The sequence below is a fragment of the Chiroxiphia lanceolata genome, chromosome 22, assembly GCF_009829145.1.
Source record: "Chiroxiphia lanceolata isolate bChiLan1 chromosome 22, bChiLan1.pri, whole genome shotgun sequence".
Classification (NCBI taxonomy): Eukaryota; Metazoa; Chordata; class Aves; order Passeriformes; family Pipridae; genus Chiroxiphia; species Chiroxiphia lanceolata.
The window spans coordinates 6,582,262-6,608,468 of NC_045658.1; the positions used below are offsets into that span (position 1 = coordinate 6,582,262).

The window sequence follows — 26,207 nt, forward strand, 5'->3', positions numbered from 1 at the left end:
CTGTGTTGGTTATCTCCAAAATGACCCACTTCTTCCCATGATGAGCTTAAATTAATCTGATCTTACGATTGAAATAGAGCTTGGAAGAAGAAAGAATCTTCTTCCCCTTACTTCCATTGTCCTGACCTTGCCTGGGAGTTCATCTCTGCTCCCACGGCTCCCCCAGGCTCTGTGGATGGTGGCAAACCCTCCCATCCCTCTCTGGGGTAATTCCTGAGGGCAGCTGTGGAAGGAGCAGCAGGAACAGGCCAGGTTGGAGCAGCTGGTGGAGAGGAAAGCCCTGTGTGACAGGAGCCAAGCCCTGTGCCAAGGGGACAGCTGTTAGTGACCACCTGGGAGAACATCTCAGCCCGGGGTTTGCTGCAAGTCACTATGGAATTCTGGTCTCCACTGTCTCTGAATCCACGGGGAATTTCCAAACCTCTTCTTCATTGTTTAATCTGCCTCTGGGGGTGGAGCACTTCCCCTCAGCCCAGTGGGTGCACAGCAGAGTCATTGGAGCAGTGCAGGCTGTGACAGATCTTTACACAAGCTTAGGCAGAGTTCTGAGTTTCCTGCCTCCCGTTTTTCTGTGCCTCACTGTCTGTCAGGCACATGAGGCTGGCTGAGGGGACTCCTGGGTGCAGACAGCAGGGCAAGCACGACCTGAGCGAGGTTTGCAGGTCCATCTGCATCAGAAACACAGCATGAAAGTTGAGAGACTGATTTTTGTGTACCTGGTCCTGAGCTGGCCCCACAGTTTTTATTGTTTATCACAGCCTCACTTGTTTCCAGTTAATTAGGGAATGGCTCCTGGAGACTCTTCTGACATCTTCACAGTTGTCAGGGAGCTCTGGATTGCCTCAGGAATTACAAGGGAAATCAGGTGGGAAGGTGAAGGAGCTTTCCATGTTGCCATTGCTGGGAGAGACTGAGGTGCTGCAGAGCCTGAGCAGTTCCCATCCCCTCGGCTGTGTTTGCCAAGGGCCGTTATGCACAAACTTGCAACTCTGCTTTTTGTGTTGAATCTGGTGTTCAGAGATGTCTCTTCCCAGCTCTCCCTGCAGGACTGCTTACCATAAGGTAACTTAAAAGAAGCTCCTCCTTGCCCCTTCTCCCCTTCAATGTGCCTCCCCCCCCAAGCTTGTTATTCCAGATTTCCCGGTGCCCTTAGATGCTGGAATGTATTTTCTGGAAGTTTTCTCTGCCTTTGACTGAAAACATGTAATTCGTGTTCTATTTAATTAAACAAGAGCAGAGCAAGGAATGGAGCCTGAGGAAACAATGGCAGCTGCAGTTGAGGTGCCTGGAAGAAGCTTTTATTGCCTGCAGAGGAGAACCTCAAAAACACAACTTTGAGATGTGTTATGATGATGTTGTTTAGTGGGATTGCTGCAAGAACGAAGTGAGATGTTTTCTAGTTGGTTTGGTGTGTCAAGGATGTGACCACACTGGGTTGTAGGAGGCAGGTGGCTCTGAGGGGAGGGAGAGGGGCTCTCAGGTGGCTGGAAGTGCCAGGAAGACTCTCATGAACTGCCTTGGCTTGGGAGTGAGCCTTGGCTAAAGGTGGGGTTTCCCAACTGTTGCACTGCCCACTTAGAGCTGCCCTCTGCCCTGGGCATGTGGGCTCTGGGTGTTCTGTTTGCAGAACACTGAGTGGGTTTGGAGCTCTGTGCCTTGGGCAGTGAGATTGCAGTCTGTGGGTTTGGGTTTGGATCCTCTGTTAAATAACTTTATAGGCTTTTTGTCTCCTACAGTGACCTGTCCTACTTCTGTGGGCTTAGACAGGTTCTGAGGGAGATGAGGTTATGGGAGTAATGTTATTTATTGACTAACGAGGTACTGAAGTCCGTGATAAGGTGGTGAGCAAAGCAGAGCTGGACTTTGACATTTATCGGACCAGGACTTGCTACCTTGTATTTCCCATTTGTTCACGTCTCTGTTTGGCAAAATGAGAATGGACTGAGTGGTTCCCAGACCCCTTCCTGCTAATGAAAAAGGAGATTCATTAATTTAAGAAATTAGTTTGGATGGTTGGCAAAAGAAAACATTTAAAAAATGCAGCCTCCTCGTGAGGTTGCCAAGTGTGAGCATGTGTTTCTTGTCTGCAGTGTTGGGGTCTGGCCCTACCAGGCACCCTCAGAAAGCTGATTGTTTGCCACTGACTTATGAAAGGGACACAAGTTGCCACCTTCATTCTAAGTCCCCCAGCACAAGTTATTCTTTAATATCAGTGCAGCAATAAACTGCTGCATGGAACTAAAGCACTTTGGTTAAAGCTCATAGGCATTATTCTTAAAAGAAATTCCTGCTCCTTTAGATGAGTTTGAAGAAAAAAAAATAATAATAAAAAAATCAGTCTTCTGGACAGTGACCAAGACTGGCAGCATAATTGACAGCAGGAACATTATCAGAATTATAGATCACTTGATTACAAATGGCATTGGAGCCATAGTCTATCTCCTCCTCAGCATGACTCACAAATTCCCAAGTGAGCAGAGCCATTTCCAGAGTATCATTTCCCATCTGTCTCCAAACAAGGAGATCTTCCTCTCCCCATTTCTCCTCTGAGGCTGTTCGTTTTTTGTGGTCTGTAGTACAAAACCTGTATTTTCAAAGTACTTTTGACTCAAGCTATTGGGTGAGATTCAGAGCTTTGCTTAATGAGTTCCTTTGCTCTTCTAGTAGAAATTTCCAGTCTTCCCTTGCTAATATGAAATGTAAATGTTCCTCAGAAGCAAGAGGCTGTTGTGTGCTGTTTCCTTTGTCACTTCAGACAGTCTGGGAGCTGGTGAGTGATAAATAATGCTGGTGAAACCGAGAGAGGTTTTGGCAATTTGGGATAAATAGAGAAGGGGATCAGAAACAAGTCCATCCCCTATATATAGAAATTGTTGCAAATGCCACGTTTTGTTTCATAAAGTCATATGGCACAGTCTCTGTGAACCTGAAATCAAGAATTTGGGTTTAATAATGTCTCCTTCCTTGCATAAGGAATATTCAGTTACATCATTCAACAAAAATGCAGGGCTCTCTGGCATGTGCAGCTCCAGCTCGGGCTGCAAGGGGCGGGTGAGGAAAAGCTGACAAATGTTGAGAGTTCCTTTCAAGTGGGATGACTCTGTTCTGGGTGAAGGTGAACCCATCAGGCTGCCAGCAAGGTATTCCCAAGTCCTCTTTTCCTGACTGCCTTTTCCCTGCTTTCCCCTTCCATTTCTGACTGAGTCCTTTGCCAGAGGACTCGGTGGCATGTCAGGGTGTTCTGTGTGTGCTCTGTCCCTTGGGAAAAGCAGTGTTGGCTCACACCCTGAGGTGTGGGCTCACCCCCGTTCCATAGGACTGCACCAGACTCCTTTCATTTGGCTGCTCCCCGGCTGTGCAGTGACACGCCCGGGCGTGCAGGTTATCTGGGATGGAATTGCCCGGGAAAGGAGCCGCATTCCTCCAAACGAGCAACGTGGCAGAGGGAACCGCAGCGCAGCTTAAAAGCAAACCCGGCTCTCACATTTAAACGCTCTAAAGTAGTTTCTTTCCTCTCCCATTTGGTAACACTTTGATCTTTTATCCACTGATCTGCTTCCTGATCAAACCGTTCAGGTTGAAGTGCCTCAGTTTGTGTTTCATCCCCGCTATCAGGGTGTCTGCTCTGGGAGGATATCAGAGCTTGTCTGAGTGCTGGGGGATGCCACACAAAACCTCCCTGAACAAAAGCAGGTCTTGTGGGGTTAAGCTTTAATACTGCAGTGATATAAAAATGGCTAGAGGATTATTGTGGCATACACAACTTCTTTTGTCTGTAAGTGATATGTATCCTGCCTCTAGGGCTCAAGTCCCTTTTTTCCAGGGGAATACAGAACCTCACACAATAACACTCAGGTAGGGCTCTTAGCCTGAGCAGGGTTTAAATCTTGTTGGTGTGGTCTGAACAGATAGAGTTGCTCTCTTTTGGCTATTTGATGTCTGCTGTCAATGAGCAGTGCTGTTCTCAGAGCCAGAGTGCTTCCCAGTGTAACAAAGATCAAATATTTTCAGAGAATGTAACTGATATTTTCCATTAGACAATCTTCACAAGAAATTTTCCAGGGAAGCCAACTGAGCTCCTTTCATTTACTTTAATAGGAAGTCTGGCCCCTGAATCTTGTTCTGAGATACCAGTTTGTATTTTTAAGGATTAATGGTGTGCTTTTCCATTGGCACATGGGGACATTCAGTTTGCTGATTTTTTTGTAACAATACAGGTATTCTGAACAGAGAGGGAGGGGAAGAAGGGAACTCTGAGGACCTGTAATAAGCTGTAAAAGGCAGGGCTGAGTGAAGAAAGAACACCTTTTGTATGAAAACAGATGTTCAGAGATCAGCTGCCTGAAGTAGCTTCACTTTCACAGCAGAAAAAAAAGAGTAAAGAACATGAATTTGATGTAACTCAAGGCAGTAAAATATTTAAAGAGCCACAGAACCGTAAAGCACTGCAGCTCATCTGCTTTCACTGAAATGGTGCCAGTCCATGCCAGCAGGAACATCCGTGCCCAGTCACTCTTCCTCACCCTCATGGATATGTTCTTTGGTGTATAATGAGTCACAGTGATTGAACTTCCAGCACAGGAAACGACCCTCCAAAAAACCCCTGAAGCAAAGAGGTGAGAGAGTCTGACAAAGTAACTACCCCCCAGTTCAACTCTCTGAGAAGGACACGGGCTGATCTTGTCTTGTATTAAAGCAGTTCCATCTGCCCTGGGAGCTGTGGCTTCCTGCACTCACCTCAGGGTTAAACACCCAGTGCACACGTGCCAGAAATGGCCCTCTGTGGCCAGTGGCTATGGAATTGGGGCTGGGAGCTGCCCAGAGCAGAGGATCCCTCACAGGCTGTGGGACAGTGACTGCCCAGAGCTGCAGTGGAGCAGCTCCACAAGTGCTGTCGAGTGCAGTTTTGGCTTTTGCAGTGGACACAGCTGATTTAAATTCTGAGATGCCATCTAATATCTAGTTTTGGTTCTGTTCTAAAAAAACAACTCAGCTCTGTGTGAGTAAATGTATTTTTGATGTTGATTCAAGGATTAGTTTAAAGGAAAAAAAACCCCACAAACATTTATTTGGGGATGTGCAAAATGAGTGCATGGAAATGTCTGAATTGCTTTTGTTCAGCCTAAAGCAGCATGTTTGCTCTGTATTCCTTTAACCAATTATGTATGTGTCAGAGAATGATGAAGGGGTACAATTACAGATGACAGCACATACAAGGGTATCTTTGATAATCTACTACCTCCAGTCAGTTTGTGAAATCTGCCCTAAGTTTATAATCTTGGTTTTGGTGACTCCAGAATAAACACATTCTTCACCAAATGAATGTCATCCTCTGATATGCCCAAAACTCTTTCAGGGCCACGGGGATGCCCCCCCTGAGCTATTTGCCATTTAAATGTGGAAACAAATGATTTTACTGACACTGAATTCCTCCAGGACTAATCTTGCTAAGCACTGCTGTGCCGTGGATGAATTTCCATGCATTTGGCTCCACACGTGGGTGTTACTTCACTGACTGACATGTTCCCTTTCAACAGAGGAGGTTTGGACAACACAGAGCATGGAGAAGGTGGGGCTTGGTGGAAAGATAATGGCAGGGAGGAGGTGACTTCCCAAAGAAGCTGAATGAGGGACCAAAGACAGGACAAGAGGTACAGCTTCAAACAGGCAGGTGCTCCACCAGGGACATCTCTTACTCAGGGTTTGCTACAAATATCTCAAACCCCCTCCTCTATTTCTGCTCACTGTAAATTAATAGTGAGCCTCATGGCCCTCTCTCTTTAAAATAATGTCAAACTGGATCTGTGCTTTCACAACACAACATGTTAGGGCAATGTTTCAGAGCTCAGCTTGTAATTACAAACTGAAGGAGACTCCCAGAGATTCAAACAGTTACCAGCACCAGGTAGGATCCCAGGTCTCTGTCTGGTGTTTTGGAGTGAGCCTTCTTTGACCTTCTTTCTCTGAGGAAGGTATCCACTGAGAGTTTGGGAAAGCTGAGTCTCCTGTATCCAGTGGGCAGAAGATAGGTGGGAAAGGGGAAGGAGAATGCCAGGCAATGGCAGAGGATGCAGTGCTAAAACAGCAGGTAAGAGGAGAAAGCAGCTTTAGGGGTGAGAGATGAGTGAAGAAGCCAACACCACACAGAGCCCTCAGAGCTGTCCTTTGGGAATACAGCTGAGACAGTCACTTGTTATGCAGAATGACTGGGTCAGGTGTATGTGTATCTGTTATATATATGTGTGTGTGTGTATAAAACGAGCAGTTTGGCTTCTGGAGAAGCTGCTGCTGGAAGAGCAGAGGTTTCTGTGACTACAGAAAATACTGGTGGGAGGGAAAGAAGAGTTCTGTCTGCTGGGGTCAGTCCATTGTAAGTTATCCAGCTGTGTTCCTGCAGTAAATATTGTACAATAAACACTTAAAGTAAGTTTCACTATTTACAAAAATTGTCTTCTCCAGGTTAGCAACATGCAGGAGGTGCTGGGAAGGTACAGGGAATGCTGGTGACTCCTGTGCTCCTGGGAAAGGCCATCGCACCCCTCCCGTCAGGGCTGAGCTCGCTGGTTCTTCCTCCACTCTGATACCATAAACTCTGTTCAATGCATGGAATATGTGGCAGCAGGATTGAAGCAGGACAGTCTCCTGAATGTGGAATTCCAGGGAAGACACTCACTGTCCCTTCCAAAGCAAGTCGGCAACATCCTGAAATTGTTGCTTTTTCTGGGATATTTTTATTCCTCGCCTGACTCTCTGCAGATATCTGCCCCGAGTTACTTTGTTTGCTGGGAGCAGGCTCTGTTGCTCTGAGAGCTGGAGATGGCTCTGCCTTCTCCAAAACCTGCAGCAGGGGATTTGACACAGAGGGAAGACTCCACGCTCCACGACAGGAACTGCTTCCGTTTCCTCTCTGCAAACAGCCTCACGGGAGGTAAGTGGAAGGTTCCTGTTCCCTCATCTGAGAGTTTGGTACTGAGAAGAGATTCTTTTCTTTTCCTTCAAATCGACTTTTATTGAACTGAGATTTCATCTGGGACTTCTAGTTCTCTTTAAATTGGAGGGAACTGTGCTTGTGTGTTCCTCAGTCCCTTTTTTTCTGTGTGGTTGGTATGGTGACTAAAATTTGTGTAAAGTGTGTTAAAAAGGCAACCACTGCCTTGTACACTAAGGATATCTTGGAATCAATCTTTCTTCTGTCCTTGCTTGTGCACTCTGTGAAGTTTCAGTCACATGAAGGGACCCTCATCTGTAGAGTTCCTAAAATTTGAAAAAAAGGAGTAAATTAGTGTAGGCTGAGACTGTCAAGAGATTGCAACTTTTTTCCTTGATTCTTTCAAGTGCTTCTGGAAAATCTTTCTTGGAGTTGATGAGACTGGGATTTACAGTGCCTCAGGTTGTGGCTCTGTGCCATGAGGTCTGATCTGAGCTGAGAGAGGCAGGGCCCAAAGAATAACTATTGTTGGCTGTTGCTCTTTTTTCAGTGTTGACAGCTCGGCAGAGGAAAATGAGCTCTTCTCTTAGGAAGCTCTGGAGATTACAGATGTGATTGTGCACATCAAGTGCAGACTGGAGATGGGTAGGAGGGAGGGAATTGTGTAACTGATGTCTGTGGCAGATGAATCTGTGCTATGGGAGAGATCTGAGAGAGGAGGAGCTGTTTTTTTGCATTTAAAATAAAAAAAAAGAGGTGATTTAGCTCAATATTTAAATCAGAACTTCATTTATTCAACACAGGACTCATTTGCTGTAAATGCATTTCATTTACTGCTTACAGTCATGAAGTAGACAACACTAAAAGTTTTGGCTCACAGGAACTAACTTCACAATCTTGGTTAAATTTCCAGCAATTGTGAGATCAGTTTAGCTTTCTGCTGGCTTACAGTTTGGGCTGATAAGTATATTTTTTACTAGCTGAATATATCCGTATGTATCTTTAATACAGGTGTATTAAAAATAGCCTGTCAATGAAATATAATCCATGATTAACTGTCATTACACTACTTCTTATCTTTCTTATACCTTTAGTATTTTTCCCTGGTGGAGGTAGCCATTGTGTTTTATCATTGTCTGAACGTGCTTCTTTCCATGAATCGATTTGCAAGAGGTTTGGAAAAGGGAAGTGAAGAAATGTAGAGGTGCAGTAGGTGCATTGCACCCCTGGCACTGCAGCAGTGAGATGGTGTGTCCCAGCTGTTGCTGTATCACATGGGCTGGCTTTTAGGGAACTCATTTTTTATTTGTGGTTTGTTGACTGTGCATTCCATACTCCTGCACATAAAGCTCTGCCAGTGTGCAAACCTGGGACAAAGTGCAAAGAAACGGCAGGAAGAGCTGGAGGGAGAGAAAGTCTGCATTGTGCACAGGCAGCACTTCCAGCATTCCAGTGCCAGTGGGTCTGGACCTGAACAAAAGCTGGTGTGGGCTCAGGAATCCCTTTGCAGGCTGGGTCAGAGCACCCACTGGAGCTTGGCCTCACCCCCCCATTAACTCTTTCCAGGACTTGTTTGAGTGCAGGGACAGCTCTGATTTCCCTCCCTTTGCACTGGAACCAATGCTGAGCAACCTGCCCAGACTGACCTGGCCCTGCTGAGCTGCTGCTGGGGCAGCTGGGCCCTCACAAATAACAGCCTCCCACATGGGATGCTTTCCTTTGCTTGCTTGGGTGAGTTTATCTGCAGGAAAACTTAGGAAATGATGGAGCTGGAGAGTAAAATCACTGCTTGGAGTAAATCCAATGCAGTTAAATAAAAGCTCCTCAATTGATCATTTGGCCCCAGAGTTTCATAGCTACCTGCAATCTACTTCTGTACTTACTCCTCTTAGAGGGCTTGGAGCTCTTGGCACTCTTGTGCAGCTTTGAGATGTTTTATCAGTTGAGACAGTTTTCAAAACTTCTTGCCTTTTTTTTTTTTTTTGGAGTAAAAACCTCTCTTGTCTGCGTAGGTTGTATATGGATGAGGCAGAAGATTGCTATGTAAAAAGGAAATCTGAGTGGAATGCAATTAACTTTTACATAATTTGATTATATATAATGTCATTAAACATTATTACAGCAGCATTGGGAGAGTCCAGAATCCAGGAGGTATATGGCAAATTCGGTAATCCTCTATTTTTCAAATACGCTCTGACATGTCTAGACTCACTCTTCCCTTGTAATCTGATGAAAGAGTGCTGTGCACAGACATGCAAAATCCTGTTTGCTCAGATATGTGGTACCAGATTAGCCTGGAAAAGGACTGGAGCTGGCCCTCAGCTGGGGCTGGAACATCTGCCTGCCTGGGAGAGCTGCTGCCCTGGCAGGGCTGGCACTGGGGGACCTGCAGAGGTCCTGCCAGCCCAAACCTGGTACAGGCTGAGCTGAGGAACAGACACAGGGGATGTTACTGAACTGGCACCAGCTGTCTGAAAGTCACTTGAATTCAATGGAGATTTCTGTGAAACTGCCCATCAGTTAAAATAAAGTGTGACCTGATACTGTGGCTCTACCAGTTCTGCTTGTCCGAGTGAGTGAGTGAGGAACAGCACCTGCTCTGGGTTTGGGTTTTGGTGGAGCAGCTTGAATCCAGTCTGAACACTCTTTGGTGTTTGAACTCGTGATTCCCCTCGATTTGTTACAGCACAGACAGTGGGTGCTACAAAACTGTGACCCCGAGTCCTGAAGTTTTTGCACAGTCTCCACTTGGTTGTGTTTTCCACCTTTTCTGCTCCCTGAATGCAGGGTAAGGCTGTAGTGGAACAAGCACTGCCAGCTGCTGTTTGTCCTCCTTTTCCCTGCAGAGGCAGAAATGCACAAGTGAGGTTTGCAGAATGCACCATTGTTTCCCTTGTTGGCAATGTCAGCTTATACTGATTTATGTTAATGAGCCTACGGACTGTTGTAATAGAGATATAAGTCTAAGGATACAATCCTGGGCTGCTCAGCAGACCCACATTCTGGTTCTGATTCTGTTACTGACTTCTTGTTTGTCTGCTTTTGTAACTTCACCCTTCTGTTGTCTCTTATTTTGATTATAAATGGGAATTGCACAACAGACACTTCCCAGTCATGTTTGGGTCTTTATTACCTATTCTGAAATACAAATAATAATAATAATGTTCAACCTCAGCCATTCAGGACTGAAATAACTATGGTAAGGTCTGCTAAGCTTTGGTGTCTTGTCTTTCAGCTGATGTGACTCATATATTCCTGTTTTCTGGCATTGAGGAATGTATATTTGTTTCCTTAATGAGATTAGTTTGAATCAAATGAGCTTTTTAAGATTTGTCATTTAGCCCAAATAGACTCAACAGGCAATGAAAATCTATCGGGCTTTCTAGATTAATTTCTTCCTTAGTTTTGTTTGGTTGGGGTTTTTGTTTGCCTGGTTTTTTTAGTGAAGTGTATTGTAATGTAGGTTTTGGAGGCTCTGTGCCAAGATGCCTGAAGGTGTTTAGTCTCCTGACTCCTGCGGGGGCACAGACATTCCCAGTGCAATCTGTTGGGGGGCAGGAGCCTGCTGGTGAATTGACACCTGCAATGGGGCACTTTGTCTGCAGTTCACACAGCCTTTGGCCCTGGAGAGGGATTTTGGTTTAGAGTCATGAAATACTGACAGCCACCTTCGTGGAGTTCTGTTGGGATGAATGTGTGGAAGGTTGTGAATCTGTGGATCTGTCCTTCAGACACTGCTTTGGTCGTGCTCCATTGGTGGTGGGAATGTTGCAGTTGGGCCTCACCTTTCTTTGCTCTGTGCTGGTCAGTCGTGAGACTGTAATAAAAAGGGGAGTGTTACCTGCATACTCAGTTTATAAGGCAGCTCTGCTGCTGTGGTAAAAGTTAACTATGAAATGAGATAACAGGCACTGACTGGACTCTGCTGCAGCATCGGTGTTTTTTCTGGATTAGAAACTACATCACCTGTTACCTTCTGTTTCTTCTTCCACCTCCAGCAAAATCTCCCCCCTCAAGCATTCCCGCTGTCCCTCTCACGCATCTGCTGCTGCCTGTACAGGCTGTGGGATCGTGTCGTGGGACAAACCCCGCCGGAGGAGCAGCCCGGTTGGCACACGCGGTCCCGAGCCCGGGCTGTCGCTCGTCCCTGGGCTGTGTCTCTGTTGCCATCTGCTGGGGGAGCGTGTGCTCCGAACCGCCCCTGCCTCTGCCCGAACCTCTGCGGGGCTGCAGAGGTTCCCCTGCCTCGGAACCCGCTCTCCGGGTGCTGCTATTCCTGCCAGCACTCGCGGGGTTTTACCCAGAGGAACAGCTCCTGTGTTCCCTCAAAACCGCTGCGAGGCAGAATAGAAGTTCTTCCCAGGTGGATCTGGTAGTGGGGAAGTTAAGTTTCTTTATGGTTTGATTCTTTGAAACTAGTGAAATACGTAAAAGCAGTGCTCACTCAGGTGGTTGGAATAAGTACAGTATGTTTAGAGGTGGTAAACTAAGTTCTGGATCGACTGAACCAGTGCAGGAACAATTAAAAATACAAATATGTTCCTTTATTCATTCAGATGGGCCCTCAGCCCGTGTGCTGTCAGAGGTGGGAGGGGAGCAATTCCAGTCTCCTCTAAGGGAGTGCAGCTATACTGGCATTACCTGTGGGCAGCTCTGGAGACACTGCCATGAGCTGTGAATGAGCCTGTCAGTCAGAGCTGCTCAGGAGATGCTGCTCTGGGAGGCACCCTAAGCACAGCTCAGTCTCTCCCTCTTTCTCACAGGTAAATTATTTGTATCTGATGATAGCTGTGGTAAAACTAACCCCCCAAAGTCACTGAATGCAAATACAGGTGACTCTCAGCCTGTGGGTCCTACAGCCTGCACTGTTACAGGCTGGCTTTGATTTGCACTGTCAGTTGGGCAGAGAGTGTTTTAAAACCCAGACCATCCCTGGCTGTGATACCATGAAACCTGCCTGGCTCCCAGGATTGCTCAGCTCCCAGAGCATTTCAGTGCCCTTCATCTCCAAGCACTTTTCTATTTATCTCCACATCAGACTCTTATCTGCCAGTTCGATCTGAGGTTAAAGGCTTCATCAGGGAGAGGAATGCTTTGTTTCTCCAGAGAACAAATAACTGCAGTTGTCTTCTGAAGCAAATCACAGTGGTTTTATACAGTTATCAAACTGTGAGGAACTGCCTGATGGGTGGCTGCTGCCTTCTCCCAGGCAAAGCCAGGAGTCTTCACTGGCTCTAGGGTGAGGAAATGAGAATGCTCTTAGCTCATGAGCTCAGAGCTACAAACCATGAGGTCAACCTGTGAAAAGAAGCTGTTCCATTACGGACCTTCTATGCTGAAAAAGCTCTGCACAAAACAGAAGAGCTGTGAAGAGTTTAGACAAGAGTCAATGAGATCATTTTTGGCAATATCAGAACCGTGATATTTCCCCGAAGTAATAATCTTTTCCCTCCTGAAGTGCTGAAGTTCCAGGCAATTGGCTCAGTGAAGAAGACAAAAGATTTTAAACCTGTTTAGAGACTGTTCTAATCCCCTTAAAACTGCTGTATCTCCTACTGAACTGAAAGGGGGGGTGTCTATTCCCACTAGGCCAGCAGGGTTTGTGATTGGATCTAAGGAAGAGGAAACTCCAGGGTTGTGTCACAGTGAATGAACTGTGTTTACATAGGCAGGTACTTGGAATGTGTGAGACCATTAGTGAAAGTCAGAGGAAAATTGTTCCAAGAAAGTGTCCTCCAGCACCAGGCAAGTCTTTGTAAGAGTGGCAGATGTAGGAGCTGGGTTGCTGTCAAGATAATGCTTAAAAATCCAGAAATGAAGCTTAATGAAAGTTCAAAGTGCTCATTTGCTGGAATGAAATATGAAAATATAAATAGAAATATGTTAGAAGCCCTGGCATTCAGATCCATGATTGCAGAACAGGTTTTGTTCTCATTTACTAGCAGAAATAAGGAATAGATGGATGACAAAGTACTGTTTGAAGGAGGGGGATAAAAAGATCTGTGCTTTAGCCAGCATGCTGTCCTTCAGAGGAAAATGGTTAATGAGGAAAATCTAGTTCATTTGATTCATTTTTCTCATGGAGCTCTAAGTAAAAAGTTGCATCAGAGAAGTTTTACTGTGAGCAGGGATTAAAAAGTTAAAACTCTCAAGAGATGCAAATATCTACAGTGTTTATAAATATATATATATATATATAGAGAGAGAGAGAGAGTAGTTCTCCCAGGAAAACACTAAACCTGTGGAAAGCTTTGCAGTCCTGGTTGATTGTGGAGCTGGCTCTGGGGTGTTGTTACTCAACTGTGCTGCTTTATTAGAACAGGGGATTGAGGAAGTGCAACAGGATGGTCCATTTTCACCTGCCTGTAAATTCCCATCAAAGGAATGCCCAGGATTCTCTTCTGCTGCCTCGAGGATCCAAGTGTCTGGGGGGAAAGGGAATGTGTACAGGTGCACCCACATTTCATTTTTCTAGCAGCAGTGCATTTGTGTTCTTTGCAAATAATTTTGTTCAGTTTTGGATGTCCAGGGTCAGAGGCTTTAAAAAGAAGTGAGCATTAGTTGGTGGAGAATAAATCTCTGTTAGAGATCTTTCTGAGTTTTAGAAGCTGTTAGTGACTGGGCAACACAGTAGACTTAAAAAGTTCACAGGATTTGTGGTCCAGAGTCACTTTGGCATATTTGAAAAGGGGCACCTCGTGTGGTTGTAGGAAATCACGGCTGTGGCAGTGTCTGACTGTGGTTCCTAGTCAAGCACTGGAAGAGAAAAGCAGAGAAAACCTTAAAAGGAGGAACAGGAGCATTAAACAGCTGTCATAAAGAATTCCCTGGTGACACATTTCAGTGTCAACTGGCACGAGAGATCCCAGGAAGGAGATGTCAGTCAGGGAAGAGTTAATTGTTCCAGCAAAAAGTAGTTTAGATCAGATCCTACCTCTTCTCTCCCCCGCTGCCTCGGTGTTGTGCTCAGTGAAGGAGCTTGTACCATCACAGCACTGACAGTGACTCCTCAGTGACTGAGCTAATAAATGGGATGAAACTTCAACTGCCTTCTCACACGAACACACAGAGGGACTTGCAGAAGAGGGAGCAAGGCGGAGGGAAAATGCAGAGTATGTTTATGTTCTAACACAGGCAATTGAGAAAAATACTCTTATTTCTCCAAGACGATGGATTTAGGAAGCCCATCGCAGAAGCACAGTAGGTGGATTTACTCTTTTTATTGCATACACTGGAATTTTAGCTAGAGGATAAATTGCACTCGTGCTTGTGGGCTCAGTTGTTGTTTAGTAGTACTTTGATACCATCACATTACTCTTCCTTTTTTCTCACTTGCTCAGAGATATTTAGCTGTTTGACCCTGTTTGTAAGAGGGTAATATTTTTCAGATCTTATCAGCACACTGTCATTCCAAAAGCTCTTTTATCTTTAGGGAGGCATGTTTTATTAATTATGGCCATAGTATCTAGATGAGTGTGAAGACTGTTAAGTAAATGAAAATCCACCCCACTTACAGCAAAGGAAACGTGCACTGCTCCAGAGGAACGGGAATGCTGGAGACACAGCAATTCCCAGCTGTTCACTCACGGCAGCTCCAGCAGCTGCAAACACTGCATGTGAGTGTGCCTGGCAAAGTTTGCTGATGGAGGAGAGGAAGGATGGCTTTTAATAAGAGGCTGCAGCAGAGTGCCCTGTGCTGGCCTCTCCCCATCACTCCCTAACACCATCCACCACTGCTCCTGGAGCAGGCACACGGGGCCGAGCTACCTGTGCTCTCAGGGGTTACAGGAGTTCTGCTGAGCAGACTGTGCACTCACTCTTATCTTTGCCTGTGGTGCACAGTTCATCAGGGCCATTAACGTGTGTAGATGTCAGATATTCTGCAGTGGGGTGTGTATTTCTGGGGCTCTGTGTGTTTGTCAGCTCATGCCTGTGCAGAGGGGGGTGTTCTCCTGCCTGTCTGTCGGAGGCTCACATCCCCAGTGAGGGTTGTAACACTTCAGCTCTCCCGTGTGATGAGCCGTTCTGAGGAGATAATTAATCAGCCAAATGACTGACAAGTAAATTACAGCCAGCACAGGCAATGCATCTCCTGGCAGAAGCACCTGCAGGCACTCAGGTGCTGTGCAAGCAGGTCTGCAGTTCTATTCTTGCATTTTTCTTCTCTCTGTGGGCTTTATATAACCTTCCCCACTCATCTCACATGCACTTGCACAGTCCTACTGGGATGATTAATCCTCCTCGGGAAGAGCTTTTTAAATAGTGCAATACCCGATATTAGATTCAAGCTTCTTACAGGCTGGGTAGGGATAAAGTCTGGATTCTGTGCACTGGGAATCGTGGTCATGCCATCCCATAAATGAAGTTGTGGTGTGGCAGCGACTTTGCCAATGCCTGTCACGGGCAGTGGGTGCTGGGTTCCTTGCTGGGTTCCTTGCTGGCTGTGCAGCCCCCGGCTCTCCTTCCCTGGGGGCTCAGGGCAGTGTCTGTGCTGGGAGCTTTGCTGGGCACTGCTCGGGGCAAGGCAGGGCTGACTGCGGGCACCACCCGAGCTGGGCACGGCTCCCTCCTCGGGCAGAGCAAGGCTTGGCTTAATGGTCAGTTCTTCGTGTGAGGAGCTGTGGAGGTCCCACTCTCCCTCTTCATTGGGGAAGGTGCATAAGTCGGTGATTTCGGGACGAGACAGCGCAGCCACGGGCTGAGCTTCCCCGCCACGCGCGGTCCGTGCGCCCGCAGCGCATCCCGCTGGCAGCGGGGACAGAGCGGGGGGACAGAGCGGGGGGCCGGCCCTGTGCCCTCCTCGGCATCAGCGCTGCCTCCAGCTCTGCCTCCCCAGCACACCGCAGGTTTCCAGCTCGAGATCCAGCAGCGTTCGAGGGCACGTTCCTGCTCCGGAGCCTGTGATCACAAAGCTGCTCATAAACTTAGAGACTCCCTTCAGCAGCCCTTCATCTTTTTTTTTTTTTTTTTTTCCACATTTGCAGGCTTTGTATTTTCAAACTGCATCAGTTCTTGTGAACCAGAACTCTGTCTTTGTTGGTTGGAATTAACGGTGTATTTCTGGTGAAAATTATCAATTCGCTGGTGACCTTCACTCCCAGCTCAGCCTGGCACAAGGTAGCAAAGACCTTTGGTAGTCATGTTCTTCTAGCAAGTTTTTCATCTGGGGTTTCATTCTTTCCCTGCATTTCTGGGCCAGCTTTCATGCCACGTCCCTGCTGTTTGGCCATTCATGTTCCTAAGAGGTTGGTTCTAACCCTTTTAAAAATAAACCCCAGCTGAGGTCAAGCCTGGCAGCACAGCTTTGATGCTTGCTGCTGGAGCACAGGATTCAAAGTTGAGTCCCCCACAGTTCTCTCCTCCCAGCGCAGTCTCTTCATTTATTCATCCATTATTAACTGGTGATTTGAGTACCAGATGCGTTTGGGGGCATCCATAATTCATCACCGAGAAGGAACAAACCGTGGCCTGTGGACAGTGAGGACTGAGCTAAATTCACTGGGTGTTGGGGGCAGGGGTTTCCCTTAAAGAGAGAGCAGTGCCAGGGCTTGGCCACCTGTAAGGATTTGGATCCTGGGAATTCCTGAGGGCTGTGCCTGAACATGAGAGGGCAAACCTAAGGTGGGTCTGGGTGTCACTGAGAACACTGAAGCTGCTGCTGGCAGGTTGTGGTTTTGGAGCTCAGGCTGCCTGATCAAATCAGCTGAATTCTGTGCTCTCATTTCATCAGAAGGGAATGGCTGAGAGGGGTGACAGCAGTTGGAATTTGGCAGTGATGAGCAGAGATCTGTGTAGGGACTTGACTCGCAGCAAGTTCCTGCGCTGAGCATGAGCTGCATCAGCTGGGTGCTATTTGTAATCTGTACTCCATGAGGTGCATCTCATCTACAGTGTATATATAAGAAATATATACTGTATACTAGCTCAGAAGTAATATATACTGTACACTAGCTCATGTGCTTTTTCAGTCAGTAACTGTTTCGATGAAACAAAACATTTTGGTCCAAAATACATGTATTATTTTGGGAACTTTCCTTTGTGGAAGTGCTGAAAGAAAGCCTTTCCAATTCTTTTCACTGTTCTCTGCTGCAAAGCTGAGAACACTGATGTTTCTGGCACCTGAAAGAAATCTGAGCAAATATAGTTCTTAGAAGACACAAACTGAGACTTGTAACTGGTGTAGAATAAATATAATCACTAAAAGAAAGACGGGGAGTTTTGGACCAAAACTTTCCAGTCCCATCTGCTTTAATCCCGCCTGTGCTGGTCTGTGTTTGTCAGGCTGAGTCCCTGGTTCCTTGAGGAGGAGAAGCAAAGGGAGGCTTTGGCACATTTGCTGCTCCTTGGAAAGGAACTGTAGTTTCGGTCCTGAGTCTCTCCCCTGTCTCACTGCAGGCCCATCTGGGAGGGAGCAGCGTTCTGCTGGAGGTTTTGCAGCACAGCTCTGCCCCACTGCTGGTGTTTTAGAGCAGAACACTTCACTGGTGGCACTGGAGGAACTGAGGCACCATCAGTCCTTTGATGCATTTTCTTAGTGACCAGCACAGATCAACACATCCCTTCTGGTTGTGTTCTCGGGGTGGTGTGTGGCCACAACAACGTGTCACTGCAGTTCTGCTCTGGAATTAGCACAGTCCTGAGGGGAGGGAAACACTGCCCATGGAGGTGCAGCCCTCCCAGTGCTGTCTGGGAGCACAGTGGGAATGACCTGTGAAGGAGATGGATCTGGGCCTTCCCAGGCTCCTGTGGAAGGTGCCGTGGAGCTGCCTATGGATGACAGGACAAAGGAATGCAATTGCTTTCTACAATAAATGGGCTTTGTATTTTTTGTAGTAGTCTCTGACTGCCAGCTGGGAGGAGGGGGAAGGGAAGGTGAGCTGGCTCACAGGTATGAAGCAGAGCTCAGGATTTTAGCTGTGTAACGCAGTTTCAGTTCCACATCTCCCTGCATCTTGCAGAGGAACCTAATTTTTTTAAATCTCCACAGGCTTCTCGGAGACAGAAGATGCTAATTTTAGAAATGTGGCAGCTCGTCTTCTTCCCCACCCCCTTCCATTTGCTGCCAGAATGCTTAACAATCCAGTAAACAAGCTGTAGGAAAAAGGGGAATAACCTCAAGAGCTGAGGGTGGTGGCCTCTTGTCAGTGGCATTTTTGGGGCAGGACTTGCCCCCTGCCCGTGGGTCTTGAGTTGGGGGCCAGTTTAAAAATAGCAGAGTAACAGTTGAACTGACAGCAAAAAGGAGTATTTAAAGGTGCAGTGATCGTGGCTGGCAGTCCCTCCACTGACCTGATTAATTCTGCACCAGTACTCAGGATAGTCTAAATTAAAGCGTTGCGTAAGAACAGTGCTGGGAAGTAAAGGAACAAGCCCAAAATTTTCCAGTGGAGCTTGGATATGTCTTGGTGGGTGTTTGTCTGTACCAAAAACCTGAGGCGGGAATTGCACCTTTCTCACAGGGAGTTCATCATAATTACAAAATGCAAAGTACATTGGAACAACTTCTGATTTGAGATACCTTTTCACTGTGCAAAAAGGTGTTGCTGCACCTGAATAAGAACCCAGAGCCCAAATCAGTGCAGACAGTGAACCATGATTCCCACACTCTGTGCTGCTCTCCTTGTGTCACTGCACCTTTATCCTCTGCTCTCACCTCATGTGTGAGAGCAAAGTTTGGAAAACATCAATCCAAACTCAAATGCATCAGGGTTGCAGCTCTCTGAATATCAGGCCTTACGGGTTTGTCCTCACTTTTGCAACAGGTGGAGTGGTCTGAGTGTGTTTGGTTGAATTTTCACAATGGGACTGTTTATTTAAGAACTTCCCATGCAAAGCACCCAAAATCGTTTTGGCTTACAGAGGCCTGGCACTTTTGGAAGCCTTTTGTTGTACCTGCTCTTGTGGGCACTTGAAACTGTGTGTGCAGAGATATGTAGGAAAACATTTAAAATTAGGCATTTGTTGCTACTTCAGAGCATCTCTGTGACTAAAGGTTTTCTGTCAGACCTACACAACACACACGTGTGTGTTCAGTTTAGAAAATTGGCTATTTTTAAAGTAGGAAATGTGAGGCAGTGAAGTGTTCATTACATTCAGAACACGTGGATAATAAATCTGCTTAAATTTAACATGCATCCTAATTTTGAAACACCCTCGAGTGTCTGGAAAGTTTAACAAAGCATGAATGCCTCATCTCCTTCGTGCCTGCACAGAGCAATGCATTTATCCTTCCCAATTTGTTTGGAACAATGGAGCAGAGTGCAGCACAGCTGCTTCTTGTGGCTGCAGCCATATGTGTCTGCTATTGCTAATTAGTAATCGATTCCACCTCGCCCTGCCCTCTCCGTGTCTGAGAGCTGTGTCTGTGCTCAGGAATCCGTGTCACAGCTGTGACTGAATGAATTGCGAGTTTTGATGTCGGGGAGAGAATTAGCTCAGGAGATTTTGTCATATGTGTCAGATGTTCTGAGTGCTGTCTGCTGAAAAATGAAATGATTAACTCATTTCTTTGCTCCGTTCCCATCCTTGGGTGTCTCTCGTCTCCAGCACACAGCAAAGATGCAATTTCCTGAGAGCAGGTTTTTACCTGTTTCCAAGGACCATTTATACAGTTCAGGCAGCTGTGATTCTCTGCTGGTTGTGGTTGTCTTGTGCCTTTTGCTCAGCTCTCCCTCAGTGCTGACACGGCTTCTTGGCGGCAGCAGAGCTCTGCAGACAAGGGGCTGGAGGGCAGGAACCTGTCAAAAGCTCAGAGTGTGAGTGTGCTCCCTGCACTGCCAACAGCAGAGACATGGAATAAAGCAGATGTGCTGGGCTGCACTCAGGCAGGAGTAGTGATGCATTTCTGTTTTTAAGGGGAGAAAAAAGACTGTGTGGAGAAATAAAGGGGTCTGAGGTGATTTAACATTGATCTCCGAGGGCCCTGTCTCTGTTGCTTGGATGCCTCTGTGATAATCAGGCCACTGTAGGTTTAACACCTCACTGGAGGAACTGGCAAAACTAAGTGGAAAAGACAGGGAAAGTGTTGGGAGGTGAGAACAGCAGTGACAGGGAAGGGAAATGATCCTCAGGATCACAACTCCTTCCTGGGATACCTGTAAGATCTGCCTGGTTCCCGAGGGCAGGCAGGTGTTTGCCTGAGGACTCTGGTTGTACAGACCTCCTCATTTTGGGGGAGCAGTGGCTGGAGGTGAGGCCTCGGCAGAGCCACAGTCACTGTCCCAGGTGGGGTTGGCTTTGTGTCCAGGCTGGTTGTGGTTTGTTGGACGTTTAAAGGTGCAACGGAGAGAGCAGCTGTACAGCCAGGGATAACACAGCATTTCACTTGCCACCTGTAGAACCTGAAGGGACAAAGGGGACCAGCAAACCAAGGGCTTTTTTTTTCACATTTTCCCTTTAATGACCTGCAAAGAAGCAGCACGAATTCCAGCAGCAAACACGTGTCTGTCAGCAGCTGTCGCTGCAGCAGCTGCAGATTTTATCACCTGCAGACAATGTAAACTACTTACTGCTGAAGTGTTTGTACTTAAACAAAGTGGCCCAGACAATACTGTTTCTCTCATTTTCAGATACTTAGTCAGAAGTTTACAAACACGTTGGAAACTTGTTTATAAAGCACCACAGGAAATAGAAATGCAGCATAAAGGCTCACGGTGTCTGTGGGGCTGGGGTTGTGGCACTGGGGGTTGTTCTTGTCACTGAAGTGGTTGAGAACTCAGGACTAGTTCAGTGTGTGGGTACTTGAGCTTTAGTTCTAAAGGCTTTCTAAGACCCCAAAATCTATTTGAAACTGTCTTTCCCTTCTTTCTTCATTGCCTTCCCCCCTTCTCTGCTAGACACGAGCATCTTCCCATCTTATGTGACACAGATTTGCTGGGAAGAATGTGTGTTCCCTGAAAACCTTGAACAGCCCGAATGGGCCTTCACAGGAAACATGACACCAAAACGCTTAAGTTCTTCCAATCTCTGAATTAGAGAAAGATCTAAGACTGAAATAACAAAGAATGCATGTTGTCTGTTCAGAAATGCTGTGGTGAAAAAATTACCCAGCACCACGGCACCTCACTGCACAGGAGGGCACAGAACTTACTTATGCAAAGCATCTTCCTGGGATGTGCAGCACATCCAGAGCCAGTCACTCTGCCCCCTGTTTGAGCTGAAACTGGAGAAGGTGTCACTTGCAAGCTGTGAGAGTTTTGATAGCAACCTTCAAGGAAATTGTTGTTTTGGTTGAACAGACTGTTGGTGGTTGGTTTTACTGTTTCTACCCCACAAAGATAATTTTGTTTGGAGAAGCCTGTCTTGTACACAGTGTGCTGGGCTTCTCCTCTTCTCTGCAGAAGGCACATGTGAAGGTAGCTCAGGCAACTGGGGAGAATTTCAAATTGCAGAAAAGAAGAGGAAACTATTTCTGCACTAGACTGTGCATCCCCCTGGCATCATCTGGTGCAGGACCGGAAATCCATCCTTCTGCTGGATGTTGTGGAATTTACTGTCAGCTCAGGATCGAATGTATGGAAGGATCCTGTAGTTTTCTAATCTGGTTGTGTTAGTCTCGGTAACTGTCTGTAAACATTTGGCAATCAAACCTTAATTTGAAACTTCCCAACTCTTCATATGTTAAGAGAATGGTGATTTTGTTCTGTGTCTTGCCACCTGCTGTTCTCTTCTGTGGCAAAGCACATTGGTAACTATGGGAACAAAAACTTAAGAGCAGACACCCACATGTGTTGAAGTTGATTTATAGAAGGTCTTGAAGTGATGCCACGGATTGTGAGACAGGGAAGTATCTGGATGGAGTTTGATGGCTTTCAGTGAGGGCTCAGGGTTTGGCTTTCCCGAGTTGTTCACGACGTCCCTGGAGCTGTGGATGTTCCACTGCCCACTTTGTCTCTCCTGTGCTGGAACGTGCCTGTGCTGCAGTTCCCATTTGTCCCCAGCAGTGCTAACACTCCTCCCCTGGGCTGGGCAACAAGATGTACTCTTTTATCAGGAAATAAGTCTTAAGAGTGTGATCAAATGTGGCAGCTGGAGCCTTGGGATGAAGGATGTGTGTGTAGGTGAGTGTGTAGTTAGGTGACAGTGCAGCCCCAGAGCGTGTGGCACTGTCACCAGGCAGAGCTGGGGGAGCAGTTGGAGCTTAGGGAGTTTGTGCTCCTGCCCTGGAAGTGCTCCATTCCTTCCCAGTGGGATGGTGCTGTGGCAGTGATCTGTGGCAGTGATCTGTGGCAGTGATCTGTGAGGGACCTGTGTCCTCTCTGGATTGGGGATCTGGAGCTGCCAGTGGGTCACACCGTGGGATGAAGCTGCACCCCAGTGAGTGTTGGGGACACTGATGGGTCTGGCTGTGACTTCCAGGGGCATCCCCACAGCAAGAGCAGAGCTCTGGCACATCGTGGCTCAGCTCTTCCAACATCACATCCTGCTTTCTCTGCATAGCTGGGAAAGTAGGAATTGAGAGAATTCCTGGCCCCTTTTAGTCCCTTCTTAGGACTTAAATCTTTGTGATGTGACAGCACCACACCACAAGTCGCTCTTCTGCTCTGGTTGGTAGAACCAGAGAGCTGGGAATGGGCAGTGAAGGAATTGGGGCATGCTATGCTCTGGATAATATGGATCTGACAACGGTGGAGGTTTGTTCTTGCTCTCCAAACTGGAGTGCTGTGACCTTTCCCTGCCACTTATGCACTTCTGGTGTGAATTTGAGTCCACAAAGGGCAGATCAAAGTTTGCCATTGATTTCAAGAGTCAGCACATTGGCTTCTCATAGGGAAATCTCCTGTGGTTTAAACTACTTGTTACTTGGAGTGAGAGATTCTTTTAATGTGAACTGCTTTGGTCTCTGTGATAACTCAGTCTGTGTTCTCCTTACTTCAGAAAATTTGCATGTGCTGTGAATGCCTTCAAATGTTTCTCTGGCACTTGTTCTGTGACCCTGTTCTAACTGCACAGCAGAAAACTACCAGAGAAATAAAACCTTTTATTTTATGAAATTGATGTCACACATTACCCAGATACTGGTGCTGAATCTCTTATAGTCTCACAAGTGAATATATTTTTCTTTTTAAAGGAAGTATAACCTGGTAAAGCTTTGCTCAGTTTGAGGGGCTAATCAGTGAATTAGTTGATCAGCTTTAGCTGTTATCTTTGCATTTGCTGTGTCTCTTGATCAAGTTTTAAGGAATAGATGGTGGTGGAGATTTGTCTCCAGGCAGTGTATTGAATCTAGCCTGCAGTGGGAAGGCTTCCTGTCCCAGTATTCCCCAGAGATGTTGTCTTGGAGGCATTTTCTGGGCCTTGGTACTTGCCCTTTCGAAGTGAGGCAGTGATGTGGTGATAACCTGCACTTCCTCCAGGAGATGAGAACAGTGGCACAGAAAGGGAGTTACTTTTAGGATAAACCTGCAGTATTGGCCCCGATAAGCTGACTCTGAAGTGCAGTGGATGCAGGAGGAATAGCCCAAATGGAATGTGGTGTAAATATATGATGCCCCAGAGGCTCCTGGAATAAGTGCTCCTGGATGGGTTGCTCAGGAGATGAGATCAGAGCTAATGCTGGAAACCACTAAACAAATGGAATAATGTTTTATTGAAAGTAGACCTGAGCCAAATCCTGAAATCATTCCTAAGATGGGAAGGACCATGGCATTCGTGTCTAAATGAAAATTGTAGGGGGGTTGTGTTGGATCTTGCAAAGATCTTGATCTTTCTGGAATTCTGATGGTATAGAGTGAAAACAGCAGGACAATCCAGCTGTAACAGAGGAGAGAATAATTTTTTTCCAGTCCTTTATCAATCCTGTTTATTTAGATTTCAAATGCTCAAAGGCATAAATTCTTTTACCCTTTGTATTTCAGTGGCACGCAGGACAGGCAGGAACTGTTCCTGGTTGGAAATTCTGGGCAGCACCATCATATAAATGTTGAAAATCTTCTGCAGAATGTAGACAGAACTCAAAGGTCTGTGTCTGCCTCCTCGTGTGTTGTGTTTTGGGACACAGGGTACAATAATGGGTATTGTTTCCCAGACGTTTCCCATTCATTCTGTGTTAATATTTCCTTGCAAGTTAAAAAAGGAGGGAAATACATGGTCTTTGCCAAGAAAAGAAATCAGAGAGAAGCCCAAAGAGAACAGCTTGCCTATTTTTATCAGCAACTGTAGACTTGCTTTCTAAACTTGAGAGAGTCTGGGAGGATCCCATAAGTGTGTATCATGCTGGAGGGACACAGGGGAGGCATTAATAAAAAAAGAAAAAATTATTTTCTTTTCCTTCTTAAATGAAGCAGCACCCCACTGGTGTTTGCTGCCTGCTCAATGCAATGCACTCCAGAGGAGTTAAAAGCGAGTTATCCTTTATTTCCTGACATCCACAAGTTTTACCTCGAGTTCTTTTTTTGAGGGAGTAAAGCAAAAGACATCCCTGCATCCTGCCTGAGAGCAGGGAAGCAAGGAGTTAACAGCCGGTTATCCCAGGTGGCTGAACACTTGGGTTGCAGGGAAGGGCTGGGAACACTCGCTGAGCTCCTGCGCTGCTCTCTACCTGTCAGCAGCTCCTGATCCACTACTGAACGGGGAATAAGGGATGAGCCTGCTCAGCCCAGAGGCAGGAAGCTTCCCTGGGAACCTCGGGATGCTGCATTAGAGACACACGGGCAGTGCTCCCCTCCTCATTCTCTCAAAGAGTCTTTTGAGATCCCAGGGATGTGCATATGGTCTGTGCTGCTTCCTCTGGTGTCTTCACTTGAATCTCTCACTGGAATATGGATGATGCAAGCACAATTAAATGCCTCAGCCCAGAGAAAGGTAAGGGAAAATGTTTATTTGAATCACCCTTTTCGAGGGAAATTAGTTTTGCTGTGGAGAAAAGTGCAGTTTACAAAGCTTTTTTGGGCACTTGTCTTGTCTTATTCAAACTTAAATGCTTGAAACAAACTGAGCAGTTTCTTAAGGGAGCCTTTGCTGTACCTTTGCCTCCTATCACCACAAAGCTTAAATAATGAATGTATCTCTAATGGCTGCTTCTTCCTGCGTGAAAAGTGCAGCCAAGGAGCACACCAGGTATGTTCATGTTCCTTCTCTGCTCCCACCAGAAGAAAGGCTTTCTATTTTTAACCAGAGACCTTCTGCTACCCACATGGGGAGAGAGGCAAGAGACACTCCAGTGCTGTTGTGAAGTCAGATGTATTGTTTTAATTTTTAAAAGCAGGTGATTTGCTGCTCATTAGGTGTAGTTTCTTTACACCCATCCAGCAAGAGAGCACAGAGTCAGTCGGGGTTGAAGTTGTCCCTGGCGGGCTCAAGGCAGGGCTGAAGTCCGAGGATGCTGGAGCTGGAGCACTGTGCTGCAGTGTCCTGCATGCTCAACTTGGAGCTCAGACCTGCACTGATGGATGCCTGAGCAATCCTAGGGATTCAGGACCGAGTCTCAAAAGCCCAGGTTTTATTTTTAAAAGCTTTATTTCCTCGTTGATTTCTTGAGTAAAAGCCTAGAGAGAGAAACCCTTCCCTGTGATGTATTTTAATTGACTCAAATGCCCAGCTTGTCTCTGTGCATTTTGTATCTTGTGCCTGTTAGGCATGTGGTTTTACAGGAGTTATGCAACAAGTAAAGAGGGCTGTGTTCAGCTCTGTGTGTTCAGAAAAGCCGCTCTGGGTGCTCTGGGTCCTGCTCTGACACCCCCTGTGTCTGTGGGGAGGCAGAGCAGGAGCCTCACTCCCTGTGTTTGCAGCTGTAGAATACTCACTCCCACATTCCTGGATCCCTTGCTGTATCTTTTGAGGGACACACTCATTAAAGTTCTCTTTCCTTTCCTAAAAATGTTTTCTAGGTGAAAACATCACATAGAAAAAGCTCCAGTTGTGCGTGGAAATGGCCATTATTTTTTCTGTGTTCTGTGACCATATTGGAAATTATTTTATATATTGATAAAAATAATATTAAATCCAATAATATTTCTAGTCTGTGACGTATTTAATGATTCTGAGAACTATGCAAACCATTCAGGTAATTAATCAAAGGGTCCCAGTCTGCATCAGAACAACAGGAAAATGTTAACCAATATTTTCCTCTGAGACTTGTTAAGAACGAAGCAGAGATGATGAGATGCATTTGGGCATTGTCAATATTTATTTAAATAGCAAAAAAGCAGATTTTAAAGCTTGGCAGAAGAGTTTATTTACTTGTGCCATATTGCTGGAGTAGAGGCTGGAGATTTGGAAGCATGGAAGCTTTAATTGAACTGGATGCTAAATAGAGAGAATGGGGAGAAACTATTTCCTG

At 46.3% G+C, this 26,207-nt stretch overlaps 1 protein-coding gene across 8 annotated transcripts in view; it reads left to right on the forward strand.

The window, feature by feature from the left end:
- PLCH2 (phospholipase C eta 2) overlaps positions 1–26,207 on the forward strand; it is a 71,532-nt gene that overhangs the window by 3,728 nt on the left and 41,597 nt on the right. For 5 of the 8 annotated variants that reach the window (XM_032708874.1, XM_032708872.1, XM_032708877.1 and 2 more), the window contains one exon: positions 6,460–6,928. In XM_032708874.1, the coding sequence (XP_032564765.1) occupies positions 6,817–6,928 (112 nt within the window). In that variant the 5' untranslated portion in view covers positions 6,460–6,816. Of the gene's footprint in view, positions 1–5,537; positions 5,652–6,459; positions 6,929–13,941; positions 14,129–24,496; positions 24,731–26,207 lie in introns of those variants that run through there. The other 3 variants (XM_032708873.1, XM_032708879.1, XM_032708878.1) reach the window with 3 other exon arrangements.